This window comes from Rhinoraja longicauda, chromosome 1 (genome assembly GCF_053455715.1).
Source record: "Rhinoraja longicauda isolate Sanriku21f chromosome 1, sRhiLon1.1, whole genome shotgun sequence".
NCBI classification, from domain to species: domain Eukaryota; kingdom Metazoa; phylum Chordata; class Chondrichthyes; order Rajiformes; family Arhynchobatidae; genus Rhinoraja; species Rhinoraja longicauda.
In genome coordinates, this window is record NC_135953.1 from 15,828,910 (window position 1) to 15,853,046 (window position 24,137).

The 24,137-nt window shown below is 45.6% G+C and overlaps 1 protein-coding gene across 1 annotated transcript in view; it reads right to left on the minus strand.

Moving 5' to 3' along the window:
* The window catches only part of LOC144598684 (uncharacterized), a 35,876-nt gene extending 12,068 nt beyond the window's left edge, over nt 1–23,808 (minus strand). The window contains exon 1 of the mRNA XM_078408953.1: nt 23,556–23,808. Within this exon, the coding sequence (XP_078265079.1) occupies nt 23,556–23,775 (220 nt within the window). The 5' untranslated portion in view covers nt 23,776–23,808. The remainder of the gene's footprint in view (nt 1–23,555) is intronic.
* Nucleotides 23,809–24,137: the final 329 nt, after the last annotated feature.

A 24,137-nucleotide genomic window follows, 5' to 3' on the forward strand; every position in this document is an offset into this window, starting at 1 on the left:
AATTTGTAAGGGAAAAGGGTGTAGCTGCTTTGATGGGTGTGTATTACAGACCTCCCAGCTGTCAGGAGGAGATAGTCACAGATATGTAGGCGGATATTAGGGAGATGTAAAACAAAATAGTGTGATTGTACTGAGGAATTTCAATTCCCCAAATACTAGCAGATTGAGTTATCATTAAAGGCTCAGAGGGGTGGATTTTTTTAGTTGTGTCTAGGAGAGCCTTTTCATGCAGTTTGTAGATAGGCCAACAAGGGAAAGAGCACTACGTGCGGCACGGTGGCGCAGCGGTAGAGTTGCTGCCTTACAGCAAATGCAGCGCCGGAGACCTGGGTTCGATCCCGACTACGGGTGCTGTCTGCACGGAGTTTGTACGTTCTCCCCGTGACCTGCGTGAGTTTTCACCGAGATAGACAATAGACAATAGGTGCAGGAGTAGGCCATTCGGCCCTTCGAGCCAGCACCGCCATTCACCGTGATCATGGCTGATCATCCACAATCAGTACCCCGTTCCTCTCTTCTCCCCATACCCCTTGACTCCGCTATCATTAAGAGCTCTATCTAACTCTCTCTTTAAAGCATCCAGAGAATTTGCCTCCACTGCCTTCTGAGGCAGAGAATTCCACAGCTCTGAGTGAGAAAAATTTTCCTCATCTCCAATCTAAATGACCCACCCCTTATTCTTAAACTGTGACCCCGGTTCGGGACTCCCCCAACATTGGGAACATGTTTCCTGCCTCTAGCGTGTCTATTCCCTTAATAATCTTATATGTTTCAATAAGATCCCCTCTCATCCTTCTAAATTCCAGAGTATACAAGCCCAGTCGCTCCAGTCTTTCAACGTAAGACAGTCCCGCCATTCCGGGAATTAACCTCATGAACCTACGCTGCACTCCCTCAATAGAAAGAATTTCCTTCCTCAAATTTGGAGACCAAAACTGCACACAGAGATCTTCAGTTTCCTCCCACACTCCAAAGATGTACAGGTATGTAGGTTAATTGGCTTGGTAAATGTAAAAATTGTCCCTAGTGGGTGTAGGATAGGTTAATGTGCAGGGATCGCTGGTCGGTGCGGACCCGGTGGGCCGCGCTGTATCTCTAAACTAAACTAAACTAAACTACTGGACTTAATCTTGGGGGTGTAGAGAGAGTAAACATGAAGACATTTGCCTCCATTTCGGAAGAGGATAAAAACTAGAGACAAAGGTTTAGGTAAAGGGGAATATGAGGAAATCCTTCTTCACCCAGAGAGTACCTGGAATACACAGCTGATAGAGTGCATGAAGCAGGTTTGTAGAGAGCATTTAAGAATTGTCTAGATGAGCACATTTAACCTACAGAAACCTATCTCCGTAGAATGCATTTTATCGGGATGTTTCACAGCATGGTTTGGGAACAGCTCCATCCAAGACCACAAGAAATCGTAGGGAATTGTGGACGCAGCCCAGACCATCACACAAACCAACCTCCCTTCCATTGACTCCATTTACACCTCACATTGCCTCGGCAAGGCCACCAACATAATCGAGGATGAGTCGATTATCCTGGCCACTCACATTTCTCCCCTCTCCCATCAGGCAAAAGGTATCGAAGTATGAAAACACACACCTCCAGATTCAGGGACAGTTTCTTCACAGCTGTAATCGGGCAACCGAATCATCCTACCACAACCAGAGAGCAGTGCTGAACTACTATCTACCTCTTTGGTGACCCTCGGATTATCCTTGATCAGACTTTGTTGGCTTTACCTTCTACTAAACATTATTCCCTTACCATGTATCTATATGCTGTAAATGGCCTGATTGTGTATTGTCTTTCTGCTGGCTGGATAGCAAGCAGAAAGACAACAAAAGCTTTTCACTGTATCTCGGGTACACGTGACAATAAACTAAACTGAAACTGAAAAAAGCGCCCACTTCCAGATTCAGGGACAGTTTTTTCCCAGCTGTTTTCAGGCAACTGAACGATCCGACCAACAACTAGAGAGCAGTCCTCAGCTACTATCTACCTCATTGGTGACCCTCCGACTATCTTTGATCGGACTTTACCTTGCACTATACGTTATTCATGTTACTCCCTTCATCATGTATCTGAATACTGTTGGCGGCTCAATTATAATCATGTATTATTTTTCCGCTGACTGGTCAGCACGCAACACAACTGTACCTTGGCACACGTGACAATAAACTAAGCTAAACAGAGAAGACGATGGACCAAGTGCTTAATATGTGTAGGAAAGAACTGCAGATGCTGATTTAAACTGAAGATAGACACAAAAAGCTGGAGTAACTCAGCGGGACAGGCAGCATCCCTGGAGAGAAGGAATGCGTGACGTTTTGGGTCGAGACCCTTCTTCCGACCTGAAACGTCTCGACCCAAAACGTCACCAATTCCTTCTCTCCATAAGTGCTTAATATGGATGGGTGACCACTGGTTGGTGTGGACATGTTGACTGGAATGGCCCGTTTCCATGCTGATTGATTCTATGATCTACTGACCGCTGATGACGCATCATCACAGTTGCCGGTTAGCCCACTCTTATCACAAATGAACCAAATGGGCTTTCTGAATATATCTATAACTCACCCCTTACAATCTAGACCAACGTACATAGGAATAGGAAAGAATGACTTTGAAACAAACCAAGCCGTATCAGCCTCATGCCCACAATAGGTGTTCCCGTGACAGATTTAGCAACACATTTTACACGTAGCTCATTTGACCCAGGATAAAAGGTGACGAGGAGCATCAAAGTACATTACATCGTATCCATCTCAGCTAAACTCACTTTTACTTTCACACCATCCTACTCAGCAGTGTTCATGGCTCCCTCTGATGTATGGTTAACCCAAGTGACCTTCCAGTTTCAGAGACTGAAATTTGATCTCAGAAGATCTTTGGAAAGTCCCTCCACACATTTCCAACCTAAAGCAAAGGGTTTGCAAATTAATGGAGACCCTGCTTAATTTATTGTGAAGATAGACACAAAATGCTGGAGTAAATTCTTAAGGGGTTGGACAGGCTAGATGCAGGAAGATTGTTCCCGATGTTGGGGAAGTCCAGAACAAGGGGTCACAGTTTAAGGATAAGGGGGAAGTCTTTTAGGACCGAGATGAGAAAGTTTTTTTTCACACAGAGTGGTGAATCTGTGGAATTCTCTGCCACAGAGGGTAGTTGAGGCCAGTTCATTGGCTATATTTAAGAGGGAGTTAGGTATGGCCCTTATGGCTAAAGGGAACAGGGGTATGGAAAGAAGGCAGGTACAGGATACTGAGTTGGATGATCAGCCATGATCATATTGAATGGCGGTGCAGGCTCGAAGGGCCGAATGGCCTACCCCTGCATCTATTTTCTATGTTTCTTTGTTTCTATGTAACTCGGCGGGACAGGCAATATCTCAGGGGAGAAGGAATGGGTGAAGTTTCTGGTCGAGACCCTTCTTCAGAATGATCTGGGTGACGTTTCGGGTCGAGACCCTTCTTCAGACTGATCTGGGTGGTGTTTCAGGTCGAAACCCTTCTTCAGACAGATCTGGGTGGTGTTTTGGGTCGAAACCCTTCTTCAGACTGATCTGGGTGGTGTTTTGGGTCGAGACCCTTCTTCAGACTGATAAATGTGATGAGTGAATTTAATGTGACTGAAGGCAGGAGAAGAATATGGTGATAGGCAGTGGCAAGACTTTGTTATTAGCGCAGTGGAACAGCGGTAGAGTTGCTGCCTTACAGAACCAGAGACCCGGGTTCAATCTAGATGTACTAGGGGACAGAGGACCTAGGGTGACGGAGGAACTGAAGGAAATTCACATTACTCAGGAAATGGTGTTGGGTAGACTGATGGGACTGAAGGCTGATAAATCCCCAGGGCCTGATGGTCTGCATCCCTGGGAACTCAGGCAAGTGCCTCTAGAAATCGTGGATGCATTGGTGATCATTTTCCAATGTTCTAGATCCAATGATCTAGATTTTGGATCAGTTCCTGTGGATTGGATGGTAGCTAATGTTATCCCACTTTTCATGAAAGAAGGGAGAGAATGTAGGGAATTATAGACCAGTTAGCCTGACATCAGTGGTGGGGAAGATGCTGGAGTCGATTATCAAAGATGTAATAGTGGCGCATTTGGATAGCAGTAACAGGATTAGTCCAAGTCAGCATGGATTTATGGATGGGAAATCATGCTTGACAAATTTTCTGGATTTTTTTTTGAGGATGTAACAAGTAAAATGGACAAGGGAGAGCCAGTGGACGTAGTGTACCAGGACATTCAGAAAGCCTTTGATCAGGTCCCACACAGGAGATTAGTGGGTAAAATTAGAGCACATGGTATTGGTAGGGTACTGACATGGATAGAGAATTGGTTGGCAGAAAGGAAACAAAGAGTAGGGATTAAAGGGTCACTTACAGAATGGCAGGCAGTGACTAATGGGGTACCGCAAAGCTCGGTGCTGGGACCGCAGCTATTTACAATATACATTAATGATTTAGATGAAGGAATTAAAAGTAACATTGGCAGATTTGCAGATGACACAGAGCTGGGTGGCAGTGTGAACTGTGAAGAGGATGCAATGAGGATGCAGATTGGACATGTTGGGTGAGTGGGCAGATGCATGGCAGATGCAGTATAATGTGGATAAATGTGAGGTTATCCACTTTGGAGGCAAGAATGGGAAAGCAGATTATTAACTGAATGGTGTCAAGTTAGGAAAAGGGGATAGACAATAGACAATAGGTGCAGGAGTAGGCCATTCGGCCCTTCGAGCCAGCACCGCCATTCAATGTACAACGAGACCTGAATGTCCTAGTCAATGAAAGTAAGCATGCAGGTACAGCAGGCAGTGAAGAAAGCTAATGGCATGTCGGCCTTCATAACGAGAGGAGTTGAGTATAGGAGCAAAGAGGTCCTTCTGCAGTTGTACAGGGTACTGGTGAGACCACACCTGGTGTATTGTGTGCAGTTTTGGTCTCCTAATTTGAGGAAGGACATTCTTGCTCTTGAATGAGTGCAGCGTAGGTCCACTAAGTTAATTCCCAGGATGGCGGGACTGTCATATGATGAAATAATGGAGCGACTGTGCTGGTATTCACTGGAATTTAAAAGGATGAGAGGGGATCTTATAGAAACATATATAAATATTAAGGGATTAGACACGCTAGATGCAGGAAACATGTTCCCGATGTTGGGGAAGTCCAGAACCAGGGGTCACAGTTTAAGAATAAGGGGTAGACCATTTAGAACTGAGATGAGGAAAAACTTTTTCACACAGAGTTGTGAATTTGTGGAATTCTCTGCCTCAGAAGGCAGTGGAGGCCAATTCGCTGGATGCATTCAAAAGAGAGCTCTTAGGGCTAGTGGAAACAAGGGATATGGGGAGAAGGCAGGAACGGGGTACTGATTGTGGATGATCAGCCATGATCACATTGAATGGCGGTGCTGGCTCGAAGGGCCGAATGGCCTACTCCTGCACATATTGTCTATGTATCTATGATCCTGACTGCGGGTGCTGTCTGTACGGAGTTTGTGTGTTCTTCCTGTGACCGCGTGGGTTTTCTCCGGTTTCATCCCACATTCCAAAGATGTGCAGGTTTGTAGGTTAATTAGCTTCTGTAACTTGTAAATTGTCCCTAGTGTGTAAGAGAGTGCTGGTTTATGGGATGATGGTCAGTTGGCAGAGACTAGGTGGGCCAAAGGGCCTGTTTCCACGCTGTATCTCTAAAAGTTAAATGCAGTGGAATATTCAAGCCCGGATACACAAGTTTGCAACGGGTGAGTGGGAACGCCCTTCCTCCGGAAGGAATGATTGATTTACTGAATGAGATTGTGTTTTATTCGACAGGTGCAATCTACAATGTTCGGAACAATCCGAATGGGAAAGAAAAGTTCCAAAGACTCTTAAACAGTCTAAGGAAACAACCTTTGCTTCATTTCTGTCTTAAATGAGTGACTTCATATGATCTTCTTTTAATTTCCCAACTCACTATTGTAAGGGTTAACATTAGGTATGCAGCTATGTGGGTGCTATTGCAGGAGTGTAAAAGATTCCAGCTTGGTTATATTGCTGAGGCCTCCTGTTTGTCAGCATGCCGCACAGTTTATGGCTAAGTGCATCCTTTGATAACAGCAACCTGCGTTTAATGCTTTGAAGTGTTAAGAAGAACATCTTGCCACATGGACTGCCCTTTGTTCCCACACGGAGGTCCCGAAGGAAACATAAAGATTTATAGGACATCGTAAACTTGCCATATAAGGCAGCAATGGAAAAGTACTGGCACATGTATTACGGGTATAAAATGTGTGTGAATCTGAGTTTTCTGAGAGGGAGAGGCTACACTGGCTGCCTGAGCGTTTCTGAACGCTCCAGTGTCTCGGCTCTCTCCCACCTGAGTGAGTAGAATAAAGAGGTTAAACGAATTCGGTTGTCTGACTGTTTCTGTTAATAGGTCACGAACTACAACACTATCTATAAATCAGCCAATTTAATGTTTCTTTAAAATATCTGTAGAGAAACTCCACTGTCACTTATTACATTTCTGGCCAGCTTTGCTTTGTACTCTAATGCTTCCTTCCTCATTCATCTTTTAGTCATTCTCTGCTCTTTTTATATCCTACCACGTTCTTTCCGCAATTCTTTGTGCGTTTTCTGTAAGACTGATATCGTCTTTAACTCATTTTGTAAATTACAAATAAGGGGTCCACCCCTTGGAATTTGCATTCTGCATTTTGAAAGACGCCCTTCGTTCAGTTTAGTTTATTGTCACGTGTACCACCGAGGTACAGTGAAAAGCTTTTGTTCCGTGCTATCCAGTCAGTGGAAAGACAATACATCATACACAATACATCGTGCCACCAAGCACGACATCCGGAGGCTGCAACGGATCGTTCGCACAGCTGAGAAGGTAGTTGGCTGCAACCTTCCCCCGCATTGACGAACTGTACACTGCAAGGGCCAGGAAGCGAGCGGGCAAGATCATCTCTGACACCTCTCACCCTGGCCATAAACTCTTTGAAGCACTTCCCTCTGGAAGGTGACTCCGGACTGTCAAAGCAGTCACAGCCAGACATAAAAACAGCTTTTTTTTCACAAGTGGTAGTTCTACTCAATAACCAAAGTCTGTAGTCTCTTTTTTGCTCTGGTTTATTTGCACCCACATGTTTAGACCGTAATGGTGTATCCTTATTGTTTTGATGTGTTTATGCTTTATTCTTAATTGTTAACTGTATGTTTGTGTTGTCATTTGTGAGCGGAGCACCAAGGCACATTCCTTGTATATGCATACTTGGCCAATAAACTTATTCATTCATTCATGATTACAATCGAGCCACTTACAGTGTCTAGATACATAAGGGAATAAATGACGTTTAGTGCAAGGTAAAGCCAGCAAAGTGCGATCAAGGATAGTCCAACGGTCATCAATGAGGTCGATAATAGTTCAGCACTGCTCTCTGGTTACAAAATGTGTTGACTGATCCCTAAAAAATAACTGCGTTTTCACACCTTACCCTTCCATATCCCTATGTCACCTTCTCCCCTGACTTTCAGTCTGAACCCGGTCTTAACCCGAAACGTCATCCATTCCTTTTCTCCAGAGATGCTGCCTGTCCCACTGAGTTACTCCAGCATTTTTGGTCTATCCCTAAAAATAACTGGCCAGTTCACTCAATCCACCTCTGCTTTCATGTCCTCATCATAAATTATAGGAGCAGAATTAGGCCATTCGGCCCATCAGGTCTGCTCTGCCATTCATTCAGGCTGATCTATCTTTTCCTATCAACCCCATTCTCCTGCCTTCTCCCCTGACACCCGTACTAATCAAGAATCTGTCAATCTCCGCCTTAAAAATATCCATTGACTTGGCCTCCACAGCCGACTGTGGCAATGAATTCAACAGATTTACCACACTCTGACAGAAGAAATTTCTCTTAAGGATAGCGGAGTCAGGGGGTATGGGGAGAAGGCAGGAACGGGGTACTGATTGAGAATGATCAGCCATGATCACATTGCTGGCTCGAAGGGCCGAATGGCCTCCTCCTGCACCTATTGTCTATTGTCCTCATATCCTTCCTAAATTATTATTCTTGATTTAAGTTTAAAATACTTGCCTCCCTCCCGCCCATTCTCTCAATTTGAGTTTAAAATTCAATTGTCTTATCATTGTCATCAACTACGGTTGCTTGCCAGATGAGGTCATTAATTAATTTAAGAAACTCAAAACATTTTTTAACCGATGCTGGTAATCTGAAATAAAAAATAGCAAGTGCTGGAAACGCAGCCGATGAGACGGCAGATGTGGAAATCAACAAAATAATTCACATTTCAGGTCGAAGGTCTTTAATCAGACATTATTGGACTTCAAATTTTATATCTTTGCAATAAAATGTTCAACCCTTTATCTTTATCTGTATCTGTGCATTGTGGATGGCTTGATTGTATTCATGTATAGTATTTCCTTTGACGCGATAAAAGCTTTTTTTCACTGTATCTCGGTATATGTGACTATAATAAACTAAACTACGAGGACCTGTATTCACTCACATCTCCAGTTTATGTCAAGCATTGAGTGTTGTGGAAGTCCACTCAACCCGTCAAGAGGTGGTGTCTCCTGAAGACCTCCTCCCCAGTTTACGAACACCACACTTATGGACATCCCTACATATGAACGAGCTCCTATAATGTCATTCAAATCTAATGTCCAACGAGGGTTCACGTTTGTTTGGCAGAACTAGTGTCCTCTCTCCCCTCTCTCCACTTTAAGTAATTGTGCGGTCTCGTTAGTCCTATGTACCTTTGATGCCATTTACTACAACACTGTGGTATATTAAGTGATTTTTGCGTATTTTCCAACCTACGGACAAAATCAACAGAGTCATTGAGTCACAGTCTGACAGCATGGAAACAGGCCCTTCAGCCCAACTTGCCCACACTGACCAACATGTTCCATCTACACTAGGCCTGCCTGTGATTGGCCCATATCCCTCGCATCCTGTCCTTTCCATGTACCTGTCTAAATGTTTCTTAAAAGTTGCGATAACGTAACATTTGTACGTGGAATCCTTTTTTCACGAGGACCTTCGGGAAACGTCTGTCCACAGCACAGGCTATGCTGGAGAAGGTTAAACACCAATGGATACACCCTTTAAACAGATACAAACCAAACTCTTGCAGTACCCCATCACGCTCTTGGGTATCTCACATCGTTCATTTTCAATAAAGAGGTTTCTTGGCAAGTATAGCACAACGCCTTTGAAATATTTCATAATGTCACTCAGGAAACAAAACTGCAGTTTCAGTTTCCTCTCATTGTGCTCAGAAATCCAGCTGGTAGATTTTTCCATTCTCAATTACTGTAACATTCAACCCTGGTGTCAGACTTCTGAAGTAAGTAGTTTCGCTGGCATGAAACGAGGTGGCTTTGGTTTAATTTAGAGATACAGCGCGGAAACAGACCCTTTCGGTCCACCGGGCCCATTCCGACCAGCAATCCCCGCACATCAACACTACCCTATACCCACTAGGGCCAATCTTTACATTTACCCAGCCAATTAACCTACAAACCTGTACGTCTTTGGAGTGTGGGAGGAAACCGAAGATCTCGGAGAAAACCCACGCAGGTCACGGGGAGAACGTACAAACTCCATACAGACAGCGCCCGTAGTCGGGATCGAACCCGGGTCTCCGGCGCTGCATTCGCTGTAAGGCAGCAACTCTACCGCTGCGCCACCGTGCCGTTCATGAATTACAACAGAATCTTTGGGTCAAGCCATCAATGCTGAAGAAGTCACATTGCTTCCCCTTTTATTTAAGGCAAGGAGGCTTTGGCTTCTGTTCAGGGCCCCCAAACATTATTCCCTTATCATGTATCTGTACACTGTGAATGGTTCGATTGTTATCATGTATTGTCTTTCAGCTGGCTGCCGAGCACGCAACAAAGGTTTTTCACTGTACCTCGGTACCATGCGACAATACAATGAACTAAGCAATGTACATATCAGTTCTGCTGGCCTTGACAGGTCCCTGTGTTTAGACAATAGACAATAGGTGCAGGAGAAGGCCATTAGGCCCTTCGAGCCAGCACCGCCATTCAATGTGATCATGGCTGATCATTCTCAATCAGTATCCCGTTCCTGCCTTCTCCTCATACCCCCTAACTCCGCTATCCTTAAGAGCTCTATCTAGCACTCTCTTGAATGCATTCAGAGAATTGACCTCCACTGCCTTCTGTGGCAGAGAATTCCACAGATTCACCACTCTCTGACTGAAAAAGTTTTTCCTCATCTCAGTTCTAAATGGCCTACCCCTTATTCTTAAACTGTGGCCCCTTGTTCTGGACTCCCCCAACATTGGGAACATGTTTCCTGCCTCTAACGTGTCCAACCCCTTAATAATCTTATACGTTTCGATAAGATCTCCTCTCATCCTTCTAAATTCCAGTGCTTACAAGCCTAGTCGCTCCAGTCTTTCAACATATGACAGCCCCGCCATTCCGGGAATTAACCTAGTAAACCTACGCTGCACGCCCTCAATAGCAAGAATATCCTTCCTCAAATTTGGAGACCAAAACTGCACGCAGTACTCCAGGTGCGGTCTCACTAGGGCCCTGTACAACTGCAGAAGGACCTCTTTGCTCCTATACTCAACTCCTCTTGTTATGAAGGCCAACATTCCATTGGCTTTCTTCACTGCCTGCTGTACCTGCATGCATGTTTAATAGGAGTCTGGAGTTATTTGTGGCTTCTTCCAAAATATTCCCTCTTCAACCATTCTAAACAGAGTAACTGCACGGAAACAGAACCAGAAGAGAAGCAGTCACTCGGGATCCCCAGAGACAGCCTCAGAAGAGCTGCTCATTGGTGCCTTAGGGACTGATACCAATATGGAGTCAACATTGATACCAATGTGGAGCCACGTCTGCCTCACCAGCCGTCACCTCATTCAACAACAAATCTCAGTGGGGAAACAAAGTGCTGGAGAAACTCAGTGGGTCAGGCAGCACCTCTGGAGGAAAAGGGCTGGTAACGCATCAGGTCGGGACCCTTCTTCAAACCGAAGAAGTCTCAAGAAGGGTCCCCAACTGAAAGGTGGTCAGTCTCAGCGGTGCAGTGGTAGAGTTGCAGCCTTATAGCACCAGAAACCTGGGCTTGATCCTGATACCGGGTGCTGTCTGTAGGGAGTTTGCACGTTCTCTCTGTGACCGCATGGGTTTTCGCCTGGTGCTCCGGTTTCCACCCACATTCCAAATATGTGCACATTGTAGGTTAATTGGCTTCTGTAAATTCTCCTTAGTAGGATAGAACTGGTGTCCGGGTGATGAATGGTCGGCGCGGACTCAGTGGGCCGAAGGGCCTGTTTCCACGACATATCTCTAAACTAAACTAAACTCAAGAAAGGTCCCGACCAGAAATATCGCAAGTCCATTTCCCTCCACAGATGCTGCCTGGCCTGCTGAGTTACTCTGGCACTTTCTTTGCTCAAGTTTCCAGCACCTGCACTTCCTTGTGTCCACAAACATTTATCACCCAGTCTGTAAACTTCCTTCTTTTTCTCAAAGCACCACCTCTTGGTGGTTTGGGGAGTCAGTGTCACTGGCAGAGTGCACTGGAGTCTAGTGACCTCTTGCTGACGTTGGCCGGTGCAGCGGGAGTCAGCAGGCAGTCATCCGCGAGAGATTGCACAGTTTACACACAGATTAGATCCTTTCCTTCGCTCCACCATTGTGAACTAAGTACACTGTGTACTCGCTGAAGTTTAGAAGAATGAGGGAGGACCTCATTGAAACATACAGAATAGTGAAAGGCTTGGATAGAGTGGATGTGGAGAGGATGTTTCCACTAGTGGGAGAGTCTAGGACTAGAGGCCATAGCCTCAGAATTAAAGGACATTCTTTTAGGAAGGAATGAATGAATGAATGAATGAATGAATGAATGAATGAATGAATGAATGAATGAATGAATGAATAAGTTTATTGGCCAAGTATGTGCATATACAAGGAATGTGCCTTGGTGCTCCGCTCACAAATGACAACACAAACGTACAGTTAACAATTAAGAATAAAGCATAAACACATCAAAACAATAAGGATACAACATTGCGGTGTAAAGGGGAAGAGGAAATCAGAGAGTGGTGAATCTGTGGAATTCTTTGCCACAGAAGGCTGTGGAGGCCAAGCCAGTGGATATTTTTAAGGCAGAGATAGATAGATTCTTGATTAGAACAGGTGTCAGAGGTTATACAAAGCTAGGTGGCAGTGTGAACTGTGAGGAAGATGCTGTGAGGTTGCAGGGTGACTTGGACAGGTTGTGTGAGTGGGCGGATGCATGGCAGATGCAGTTTAATGTGGATCAGTGTGAGGTTATCCACTTTGGTGGTAAGAATAGGAAGGCATATTATTATTTGAATGGTGTCAAGTTAGGAAAAGGGGACGTACAACGTGATCTGGGTGTCTTAGTGCATCAGTCACTGAAAGGAAGCATGCAGGTACAGCAGGCAGTGAAGAAAGCTAATGGAATGTTGGCATTTATAACAAGAGGAGTTGAGTATATGAGCAAAGAGGTCCTTCTGCAGTTGTACAGGGCCCTAGTGAGACCGCACCTGGAGTACTGTGTGCAGTTTTGGTCTCCAAATTTGAGGAAGGATATTCTTGCTATTGAGGCCGTGCAGCGTAGGTTTACTAGGTTAATTCCCGGAATGGCGGGACTGTCCTATGTTGAAAGACTGGAGCGACTAGGCTTGTATACACTGGAATTTAGAAGGATGAGAGGGGATCTTATCGAAACGTATAAGATTATTCAGGGGTTGGACATGTTAGAGGCAGGAAACATGTCCCCAATGTTGGGGGAGTCCAGAACCAGGGGCCACAGTTTAAGAATAAGGGGTAGGCCATTTAGAACAGAGATGAGGAAAAACTTTTTTAGTCAGAGAGTTGTGAATCTGTGGAATTCTCTGCCTCAGAGGGCAGTGGAGGCCAATTCTCTGAATACATTCAAGAGAGAGCTAGATAGAGCTCTTAAGGATAGCGGAGTCAGGGGGTATGGGGAGAAAGCAGGAACGGGGTACTGATTGAGAATGATCAGCCATGATCACATTGAATGGCGGTGCTGGCTCGAAGGGCCGAATGGCCTACTCCTGCACCTATTGTCTATTGTTATGGGGAGAAGGTGGGAGAATGGGGTTTGGAGGGAGAGAAATCAGCCATGATTGAATGGCGGAGTATACTTGATAGGCCAAATGGCCTAATTCTACTCCTATTCGTTATGACCTTATGAACTGGCTTCAAACACAAAGGAATGGATAAAGGTTTGAAGAAAGGTCTCAACTCGAAACTTCACCCATTTGTTCTATGCAGAGATGCTATTTGTTCCGCTGAGTTACTCCAGCATGTCTATCTTCGGAATGGATAAACATCAGGCTTGGGAAGCCTGGATGATTTACTTGTTACTTTAGACTTTAGAGGCACAAGCGTGGAATCAGGCCCTTTGGCCCACCGAGTCTGTGCCAACCAGCAAGCACCCCATACATTAGCACTATCCTACACACTATGGACAATTTTACAACTTACCAAAGCCAAGTAACCTACAAACCTGTACGCATTGGAGTGTGGGAGGAAACTAGAGCACCCAGAGAAAACCCACGCGGTCACAGGAACAACATAGAGCTAGCACCCGTAGTCAGGATCGAACCCGGGTTTCTGGCGCTGTAAGGCAGCAACTCTACCGCTGCGCCACCATGCCACCCTAAGCAGCCAAATCTTGTTCAGGGCCCCCCATTCCTTCATTTTTGTAAAATGTGAAATCTTAATACCAGAAGGACACAAAGCACAGGTCAGGCTGCATGTCTGGAAAACATCGATAGGTGACATTTCGAGGTGGGACCCTTCTTCAGAACGATTCATACTGAATGGTTCCGAATCCAACTGAATCCACTATCGCCTTGAGTACCGGCACACCACAGGGCTGTGTTTTGAGCCCCATGCTCTACTCCCTATTCACACACGACTGTGTTCCTGCATTCGACACCAACACCATTGTCAAGTTTGCAGACGGCACAACGGTGATCAGGCTGATCACCAAAGGTGATGAATCACACTACAGAGCGGAGGTGCAGAACCTGGCGGGCTGGTGCTCAGATAACAACCTGTCCCCAAACACCTCCAAGACCAAGGAGCTGATCATCAACTTCTGAAGGTCACATAATGGGGAATTCGCTCCGATCTTTATCAACGGGGACAGTGTGGAGAGAGTGTCCAGCTTCAAGGTTCTGGGCACTCACATTTCAGAGAACCTAACATGGTCCAATAACACTGCTGCGCTGGTCAAGAAGGCGCAGCGACTGTTCTACCTGAGAACACTGAAAAAGACTGGTCTGCCCCAACAGCTGCTGATGACCTTCTACCGCTGCATCATAGAGAGCATCCTAACGCATGGCATCCTTGTATGGTATTTCAGCTGCACGGAGGCAGAGAGGAGAGCTCTTCAGCAGGTAGTCCATAGAGCTCAGAAGATTATCGGAACACAGCTACCAGCCTTGGAGGGCATCTACAACACAAGATGTCTCAGGAAAGCCACCAGCATTCATAAAGACTCTTCACAACCCTGCAACAGTCTGTTCGAACTTCTACCATCTGGCAGACGCTACAAGGCCTTCTACGCCCGCACCTCCAGACTCAGGAACAGCTTCATCCCCAGGGCCACAGCTGCTATGAACCGGTCCTGCTGAGTCGGAGGTCATGTTGCACAGCGACCCGGCACAGACCTATTTGCACTTTATTCTGTTTTAAAACTGTTTCTAATTTTGTTTCTCTGGGTTGTCTAAATTTATGTTGATTAGCTGATTAATTTAGTGCATCGTATGGAAGTCGCATTCCCAATTTCGTTGTACCGCTGTACAATGACAATAAAGATATATTGTATTGTATTGTATTGTATTGAATCTTCATCCCATGCTGGTTTTATGAGACAATTCACTTCTGATTACCTTTTAGGGCGTGTGGTCCAAACCTATCTCATATTATTTTCGTTTGTTCTCAGGATGTGGTCGGCACACATTTATTTCCCATCCCCACTGCCCGAGAGAGCAGCAGAGAGACAAACACAGCCATGCAATTGAATAATTGGTGGCCGAACAATCCGCACCAAACAATTAACTACCACACGAAGCTGCAAGGCATCAACTGCCCAAGAAACACTCCGCAAGCAAGCCACAGTCCCACTGCAACCCTCCAACTGGAACCCTCCAACTGGCCTCCCAACATAGTCATAGAGTCATAAACCATAGAAACAGGCCCTTCAGCCCGCGCCAACCAACATGCCCCATCTACACTAGTCCCACCAAGTCCCTCCGAAGCTAAACAAGAACCCACTAAACCCTCCAAGCCCAGAACAAGATATGGCTGCTTAACAAAATGAATCAGAATTGTTGCTTTTAACTTTAAATAGACAATAGACAATAGACAATAGGTGCAGGAGTAGGCCATTCAGCCCTTCGAGCCAGCACCGCCATTCAATGCGATCATGGCTGATCACTCTCAATCAGTACCCCGTTCCTGCCTTCTCCCCATACCCCCTCACTCCGCTATCCTTAAGAGCTCTATCCAGCTCTCTCTTGAAAGCATCCAACGAACTGGCCTCCACTGCCTTCTGAGGCAGAGAATTCCACACCTTCACCACTCTCTGACTGAAAAAGTTCTTCCTCATCTCCGTTCTAAATGGCCTACCCCTTATTCTTAAACTGTGGCCCCTTGTTCTGGACTCCCCCAACATTGGGAACATGTTTCCTGCCTCTAATGTGTCCAATCCCCTAATTATCTTATATGTTTCAATAAGATCCCCCCTCATCCTTCTAAATTCCAGTGTATACAAGCCCAATCGCTCCAGCCTTTCAACATACGACAGTCCCGCCATTCCGGGAATTAACCTAGTGAACCTACGCTGCACGCCCTCCATAGCAAGAATATCCTTCCTCAAATTTGGAGACCAAAACTGCACACAGTACTCCAGGTGCGGTCTCACCAGGGCCCGGTACAACTGTAGAAGGACCTCTTTGCTCCTATACTCAACTCCTCTTGTTACGAAGGCCAACATTCCATTGGCTTTCTTCACTGCCTGCTGTACCTGCATGCTTCCTTTCATTGACTGATGCACTAGGACACCCAGATCTCGTTGAACTCCCCCTCCTCCTAACTTGACACCATTCAGATAATAATCTGCCTTTCTATTCTTACTTCCAAAGTGAATAACCTCACACTTATCTACATTAAACTGCATCTGCCATGTATCCGCCCACTCACACAACCTGTCCAAGTCACCCTGCAGCCTTATTGCATCTTCCTCACAATTCACACTACCCCCCAGCTTAGTATCATCTGCAAATTTGCTAATGGTACTTTTAATCCCTTCGTCTAAGTCATTAATGTATATCGTAAATAGCTGGGGTCCCACCACTGGTCACTGCCTCCCATTCCGAAATGGACCCATTTATCCCCACTCTTTGCTTTCTGTCTGTCAACCAATTTTCTATCCATGTCAGTACCCTACCCCCAATACCATGTGCCCTAATTTTGCCCACTAATCTCCTGTGTGGGACCTTGTCGAAGGCTTTCTGAAAGTCGAGGTACACCACATCCACTGACTCTCCCTTGTCAATTTTCCTAGTTACATCCTCAAAAAATTCCAGTAGATTTGTCAAGCATGGTTTCCCCTTCGTAAATCCATGCTGACTTGGAATGATCCCGTTACTGCTATCCAAATGCTCAGCAATTTCGTCTTTTATAATTGACTCCAGCATCTTCCCCACCACTGATGTCAGACTAACTGGTCTATAATTACCCGTTTTCTCTCTCCCTCCTTTCTTAAAAAGTGGGGTAACATTTGCTATCCTCCAATCCACCGGAACTGATCCTGAATCTATAGAACATTGAAAAATGATCTCCAATGCTTCCACTATTTCTAGAGCCACCTCCTTAAGTACCCTGGGATGCAGACCATCAGGCCCTGGGGATTTATTAGCCTTCAGTCCCATCAGTCTACCCAAAACCATTTCCTGCCTAATGTGGATTTCCTTCAGTTCCTCCATCACCCTAGGTTCTCCGACCCCTAGAACATTTGGGAGATTGTGTGTATCTTCCTCAGTGAAGACAGATCCAAAGTAACGGTTTAACTCGTCTGCCATTTCTTTGTTCCCCATAATAAATTCCCCTGTTTCTGTCTTCAAGGGACCCACATTTGCCTTGACTATTTTTTTCCTCTTCACGTACCTAAAAAAACTTTTGCTATCCTCCTTTATATTATTGGCTAGTTTACCCTCGTACCTCATCTTTTCTCCCCGTATTGCCTTTTTAGTTAACTTTTGTTGCTCTTTAAAAGAGTCCCAATCCTCTGTCTTCCCACTCTTCTTTGCCATGTTATACTTCCTCTCCTTAATTTTTATGCTGTCCCTGACTTCCCTCGTCAGCCACAGGTGTCTCTTACTCCCCTTAGAGTCTTTCCGCCTCTTTGGAATAAATTGATCCTGCAACCTCTGCATTATTCCCAGGAATACCTGCCATTGCTGTTCTACCGTCTTCCCTGCTAGGGCCTCCTTCCAGTCAATTTTGGCCAGCTCCTGCCTCATGCCTCCGTAATCCCCTTTGCTATACTGTAATACCGACACTTCCGATTTTCCCTTCTGCCTTTCCATTTGCAGAGTAAAACTTATCATGTTGTGATCACTGCCTCCTAATGGCTCTTTTACCTCTAGTCCCCTTATCAGATCAGGATCATTACACAACACTAAATCCAGAATTGCCTTCTCCCTGGTAGGCTCCAGTACAAGCTGTTCTAAGAATCCATCTCGAAGGCACTCTACAAACTCTCTTTCCTGGGGTCCATTTCCAACCTGATTTTCCCAGTCTACCTGCATGTTGAAATCTCCCATAACCACCGTAGCATTACATTTTTGACACGCCAATTTTATCTCCTGATTCAACTTGCACCCTATGTCGAGGCTACTGTTTGGGGGCCTATAGATAACTCCCATTAGGGTCTTTTTACCCTTACAATTTCTCATTTCTATCCATACTGATTCAACATCTCCTGATTCTATGTCACCCCTTGCTGCTGTTCTCAGGGTGGGAAAGGTTGCTAACTTTAGTGAGATTCAAAATCAAAGCAGTGGCTAAAAAGACAAAGGGAGAAGACAGAACATAGAACAGTACAGCACAGGAACAGGCTCTTCAGCTCACAATGTCTACACCAACCATGAGGCCAAATTAAAGTAAATCACTTCTGCCTTCCTGATAATTCATATCCCTCCATTTCCTGTCTATGTAAAAGCCTCTTAAATGCCACTATCGTATCGGACTCCAATAGACAATAGACAATAGGTGCAGGAGGAGGCCATTCGGCCCTTCGAGCCAGCACCACCATTCAATGTGATCATGGCTGATCATTCTGAATCCGCTATCCTTAAGAGCTGTATCTAGCTCTCTCTTGAATGCATTCAGAGAATTGGCCTCCACTGCCTTCTGAGGCAGAGAATTCCACCGCCACCCTGGGTGAAAAAGTGCAACATTTTGTTTTAAATGTTTTAATTGCTAATGGAAATTCATTGGAAGTGTTTAAATCTTGAGAGTCGAGTAAAATGTTTTAGAAAAATAGATTTTGATTTCTGAATTTTTTGCTCACGAAAGTGGCCACTAAGCAAAGAACACTGTCATAAACACATTGCAAGTACTTATATCTTACATAGATAGATAATAGATACAGGCGTAGGCCATTCAGCCCTTCGAGCCAGCACCGCGATTCACTGCGATCATGGCTGATCATCTTGCCTTCTCCCTATACCCCTTGATTCCGCTAGCCGAAGAGATCTATCTAACTCTCTTTTGAATGCATCCAGTGAATCGACCTCCACTGCCTTCTGAGGCAGATTATTCCACAAATTCACAACTCTCTGTGTGAAAAAGTTTCTCCTCATCTCAGTTCTAAATGGCCTACCCCTTATTCTTAAACTGCGGCCGCTGGTTTTGGACTCCCCCAACATCGGGAACATGTTTCCTGCATCTAGCCTGTCCAATCCCGTAATAATTTGATGTTTCTACAAGATCGCCTCTCATCCTTCTAAATTCCAGTGACTACAAGCCCAGTCGCCCCATTCTTTCATCATATGACAGTTCCGGCATCCTGTGAATTAACCTCGTGAACTTACGCTGCACTCCCTCAATAGCAAGAATGTCCTTCCTCAAATTAGGAGACCAAAACTGCACACAATACTCCAGGTGTGGTCTCACCAGGGCCCTGTACAACTGCAGAAGGACCTCTTTGCTCCTATACTCAACTCCTCTCGTTATGAAGGCCGTCATGCCATTAGCTTTCTTCACTGCCTGCTGTACCTGCATGCTTACTTTCATTGACTAGGACAACCAGGTCTCGTTGTACATTGAATGGCGGTGCTGGCTCGAAGGGCCGAATGGCCTACTCCTGCACCTATTGTCTATCCCCTTTTCCTAACTTGACACCATTCAGTTAATAATCTGCTTTCCCATTCTTGCCTCCAAAGTGGATAACCTCACATTTATCCACATTATACTGCATCTGCCATGCATCTGACCACTCACCCAACATGTCCAATCTGCATCCTCATTGCATCCTCTTCACAGTTCACACTGCCACCCAGCTCTGTGTCATCTGCAAATCTGCCAATGTTACTTTTAATTCCTTCATCTAAATCATTAATGTATATTGTAAATAGCTGCGGTCCCAGCACTGAGCTTTGCGGTACCCCATTAGTTCCGCTAGCCGAAGAGATCTATCTAACTCTCTTTTGAATGCATCCAGTGAATCGACCTCCACTGCCTTCTGAGGCAGATTATTCCACAAATTCACAACTCTCTGTGTGAAAAAGTTTCTCCTCATCTCAGTTCTAAATGGCCTACCCCTTATTCTTAAACTGTGGCCGCTGGTTTTGGACTCCCCCAACATCGGGAACATGTTTCCTGCATCTAGCCTGTCCAATCCCGTAATAATTTGATGTTTCTACAAGATCGCCTCTCATCCTTCTAAATTCCAGTGACTACAAGCCCAGTCGCCCCATTCTTTCATCATATGACAGTTCCGGCATCCTGTGAATTAACCTCGTGAACTTACGCTGCACTCCCTCAATAGCAAAACTGCACACAATACACCAGGTGTGGTCTCACCAGGGCCGTGTAAAACTGCAGAAGGACCTCTTTGCTCCTATACTCAACTCCTCTCGTTATGAAGGCCAACATGCCATTAGCTTTCTTCACTGCCAGTTGTACCTGTATGCTTACTTTCATCGACTGATGTACTAGGACACCCAGGCCTCATTGTACTTCCCCATTTCCTAAACTGACACCATTCAGATAATAATTTGCCTTCCCGTTCTTGCCTCCAAAGTGGATAACCTCACATTTATCCACATTATACTCCATCTGCCATGCATCTGCCCACTCACACAACCTGTCCAAGTCACCCTGCATCCTCATAGCATCTTCTTCACAGTTCACACTGCCACCCAGCTTTGTTGCATCTGCAAATTTGCTAATGTTACTTTTAATTCCTTCATCTAAATCATTAATGTATATTGTAAATAGCTGCGATCCCAGCACCGAGCGATCCTTGCGGCACCGCACTAGTCACTGCCTGCCATTCTGAAAGTGACCCGTTAATCCCTACTCTTTGCTTCCTGTCTGCCAATCAATTTTCTATCCATGTCAATACCCTACCCCCAATACAATGTGCTCTAATTTTGCCCACTAATCTCCTGTGTGGGACCTTATCAAAGGCTTTCTGATAGTCCAGGTACAGTACATCCACTGACTCTCCCTTGTCCATTTTACATGTTACATCCTCAAAGCGTTTGAATTCGATTCTGATTATGGGTCCCCCTGTACGGAGTTTGTACGTTTTGAATGTAACTGCACGGGGTTTTTTCACATTCTAAACACATGTGGGTTTGTAGGTTAATTGGCTTCTGTCCCGAGTGCGTAGGAAAGGACTAGTGTCGCCGGTCGACATAGACTCGGTGGGCCGAAGGGCCTGTTTCCACTCTGGATCTCTAAACATTTAAAAGATATCTGGAAGAGTATTTGTAGAGCAATGGCCTGACAATGGACAATAGGTGCAGGAGTAGGCCATTCGGCCCTTCGAGCCAGCACCACCATTCAATGTGATCATGGCTGATCACTCTCAATCAGTACCCCATTCCTGCCTTCTCCCCATACCCCCTGACTCCGCTATCCTTAAGAGCTCTATCTAGCTCTCTCTTGAATGCATTCAGAGAATTGGCCTCCACTGCCTTCTGAGGCAGAGAATTCCACAGATTCACAACTCTCTAACTGAAAACGTTTTTCCTCATCTCTGTTCTAAGTGGCCTACCTCTTATTCTTAAACTGTGGCCCCTTGTTCTGGACTCCCCCAACATTGGGAACATGTTTCCTGCCTCTAACGTGTCCAACCCCTTAATAATCTTACATGTTTCGATAAGATCCCCTCTCCTCCTTCTAAATTCCAGTGTATACAAGCCTAGTTGCTTCAGTCTTTCAACATATGACAGTCCCGCCATTCTGGGAATTAACCTAGTAAACCTACGCTGCACGCCCTCAATAGCAAGAATATCCTTCCTCAAATTTGGAGACTAAAACTGCACACAGTACTCCAGGTGCGGTCTCACTGGGGCCCTGTACAACTGCAGAAGGACCTCTTTGCTCCTATACTCAACTCCTCTTGTTATGAAGGCCAACATTCCATTGCCTGCAAGGCTAACAACCAAGAGCCGGGAAGGATGAGCTAAAGATTTGGTGACCTATTGAAAAAAGGAAGTGATTTGGGTTGGTCTCCAAGATTAGGCTGATGACTAAGACGCAAATACATACCACAAGGCCCAGCTACACTTTTCCAGTAACTTCCATAACATTTTACAATTATTAATTTAGTTTTTTAACAGCCGTAATGTAGCACATGCTTACACGAGTTTTATATTCGCAAAATCAGATTACATTCCATCTGTATCAGAATTCTGAAGAGTCCTTGTTTTGCAACACAAGCGACTGTTATGTTTAACAGTTGCATGTGACACAGAAAAGTCACAAGGGAGCATCATGACTTGTGAATAATTACTGGAAGACCAGATATTTTAAAACCAAAGTTCTTTTTTTCCCTTTTCTCCCATCTGTCCTGAGATTTCTGTTGGGCTGGCGCCAGTAAGAATTTCCTTGTTCCGTTTCGGGACATATGACAATAAATCATTCCTGGGTCCTGATCTGAGGATGATGAACAACGTCAGGTTCCAAGTGCGGCCATTTATGGTCATGCAACAAACCAGCCCTCAGTGTCATAGGTGTGTTTAAGGGGGTCTGGTCCCCCTCTGTATTACGGAGTGGTTTTGTTTCTAGTTAGGACAGAGAGAGAATCGCGAGCACTGTCCTGGTCACCACAATACAGAAAGAATATGCAGAGGAGAATGTGACCAGGACCCAAGATTTAGTTATGGGCTAGGCTGACATGGTCTTCTTTCAGACATAGGAGACCAAGTGAGGTGTGTGTGTTCACTGAGATAATAGAATTATGGTTTAAGTTTATGTTTATTAGTTTCACGTATACCGAGGTATAGTGAAAAGTTTAGTTTTGCATGTTATCCAAGCAGATCAGATAATACAACATCATTTTTTCCATTGGAAAGAAGATGAGGAGGAATTTCTTTAGTCAGAGGGTGGTGAATCTGTGGAATTCATTGCCCCAGATGGCGGTGGAGGCCAAGTCATTGGGTATTTTTAAGGTGGAGATTTTTGTTTGGTAAAGGTGTCAGTAAATGGAGAGAAGGCAGGAGAATGGGGTTGAGAGGGAAAGAAAGATCAGCCGTGATTGAATGGCAGAGTCGACTTGATGGGCCGAATGGCCTAATTCTGCTCCTACAACTTATGAACTAATCACCCTGTTATTTATCGACGTCCGACACGAGGTTCATTGCCGCACTCCCCAACCAGGAAACTGCACTTCAAAAAAAACTTTTCACTGGCGTGAACACGCTTTGGAACATCTTGAGATGTCCTGCAGAGAATTATATAAACAAGTCGGCAATTCTGGTGTGGAAGACTCAGCCTCGACAACATTGACGTCCTCAGTGTTGCAATGGAACCAGGAGTTATACGTTTTGCGTAGGAAAGAACTGCAGATGCTGGTTTAAATCGAAAATGGACACAAAATGCTGGAGTAACTCAGCGGGTCAGGCGGCATCTCTGGAGAGAAGGAATGGGTGACGCTTCGAGCTACACCAGCATTTTGTGTCTTTCTTCGTTATATATCTTGCTTTCTGCTCTGGAGGCAGCAGCGTGTGTGGGCGGTTGCAGAGAGAGAGAGAGAGAGAGAGTTTCAGAAGGAGTTGGGTTTCATTTGGTTTACAAGTGTTTGCAAGTCCCACACAGAGTTGGACCCAGTGCACCCAGAGGGGTGACCTGTGAATCAGCAAGGCGCCGCTACCTGGATGCAGAGAGAAGCAGGTGAAGGGCGGGTCATGTCACCTTGCACCAGACCTCAAGCACCCCCCCCCCCCCCCTCTCCCCCACCCCGTTACCTGCCGTGATGTTTCCCTGCAGCCGTACCACGTACGCCACCCCGTAGATCTGCGGGGAGGTGCCGTTCGGGACGACCTGGAACCAGTTGGGATCGGCCACCGCCGTGCACAGGGCGACCACCGAGAAGCACTGGGTGACAGCGGCGGGCAGGTTGCGATTGACCCGCAGCCTGCTTGCCATCGCCACTGCCACTGGCGGCGGGCGGGCTGTCCCCTGCATTCGGCCTGGGACACGGACACCGCCTGACGCCACGTCTGACGACACACAGAGCACTGTTAACCCCCTCCCTGCCTCCCTGACTGCATGCAAAGCCCAGCGCCGGCTGCATCCTCCCCACAGAACATCAATAGACAATAGGTGCAGGAGGAGGCCATTCGGCCCTTCGAGCCAGCACCGCCATTCAATGTGATCACGGCTGATCATTCTCAATCAGTACCCCGTTCCTGCCTTCTCCCCATACCCCCTGACTCCGCTATCCTTAAGAGCTCTATCCAGCTCTCTCTTCAACGCATTCAGAGAATTGGCCTCCACTGCCTTCTGAGGCAGAGAATTCCACAGATTCACAACTCTCTGACTGAAAA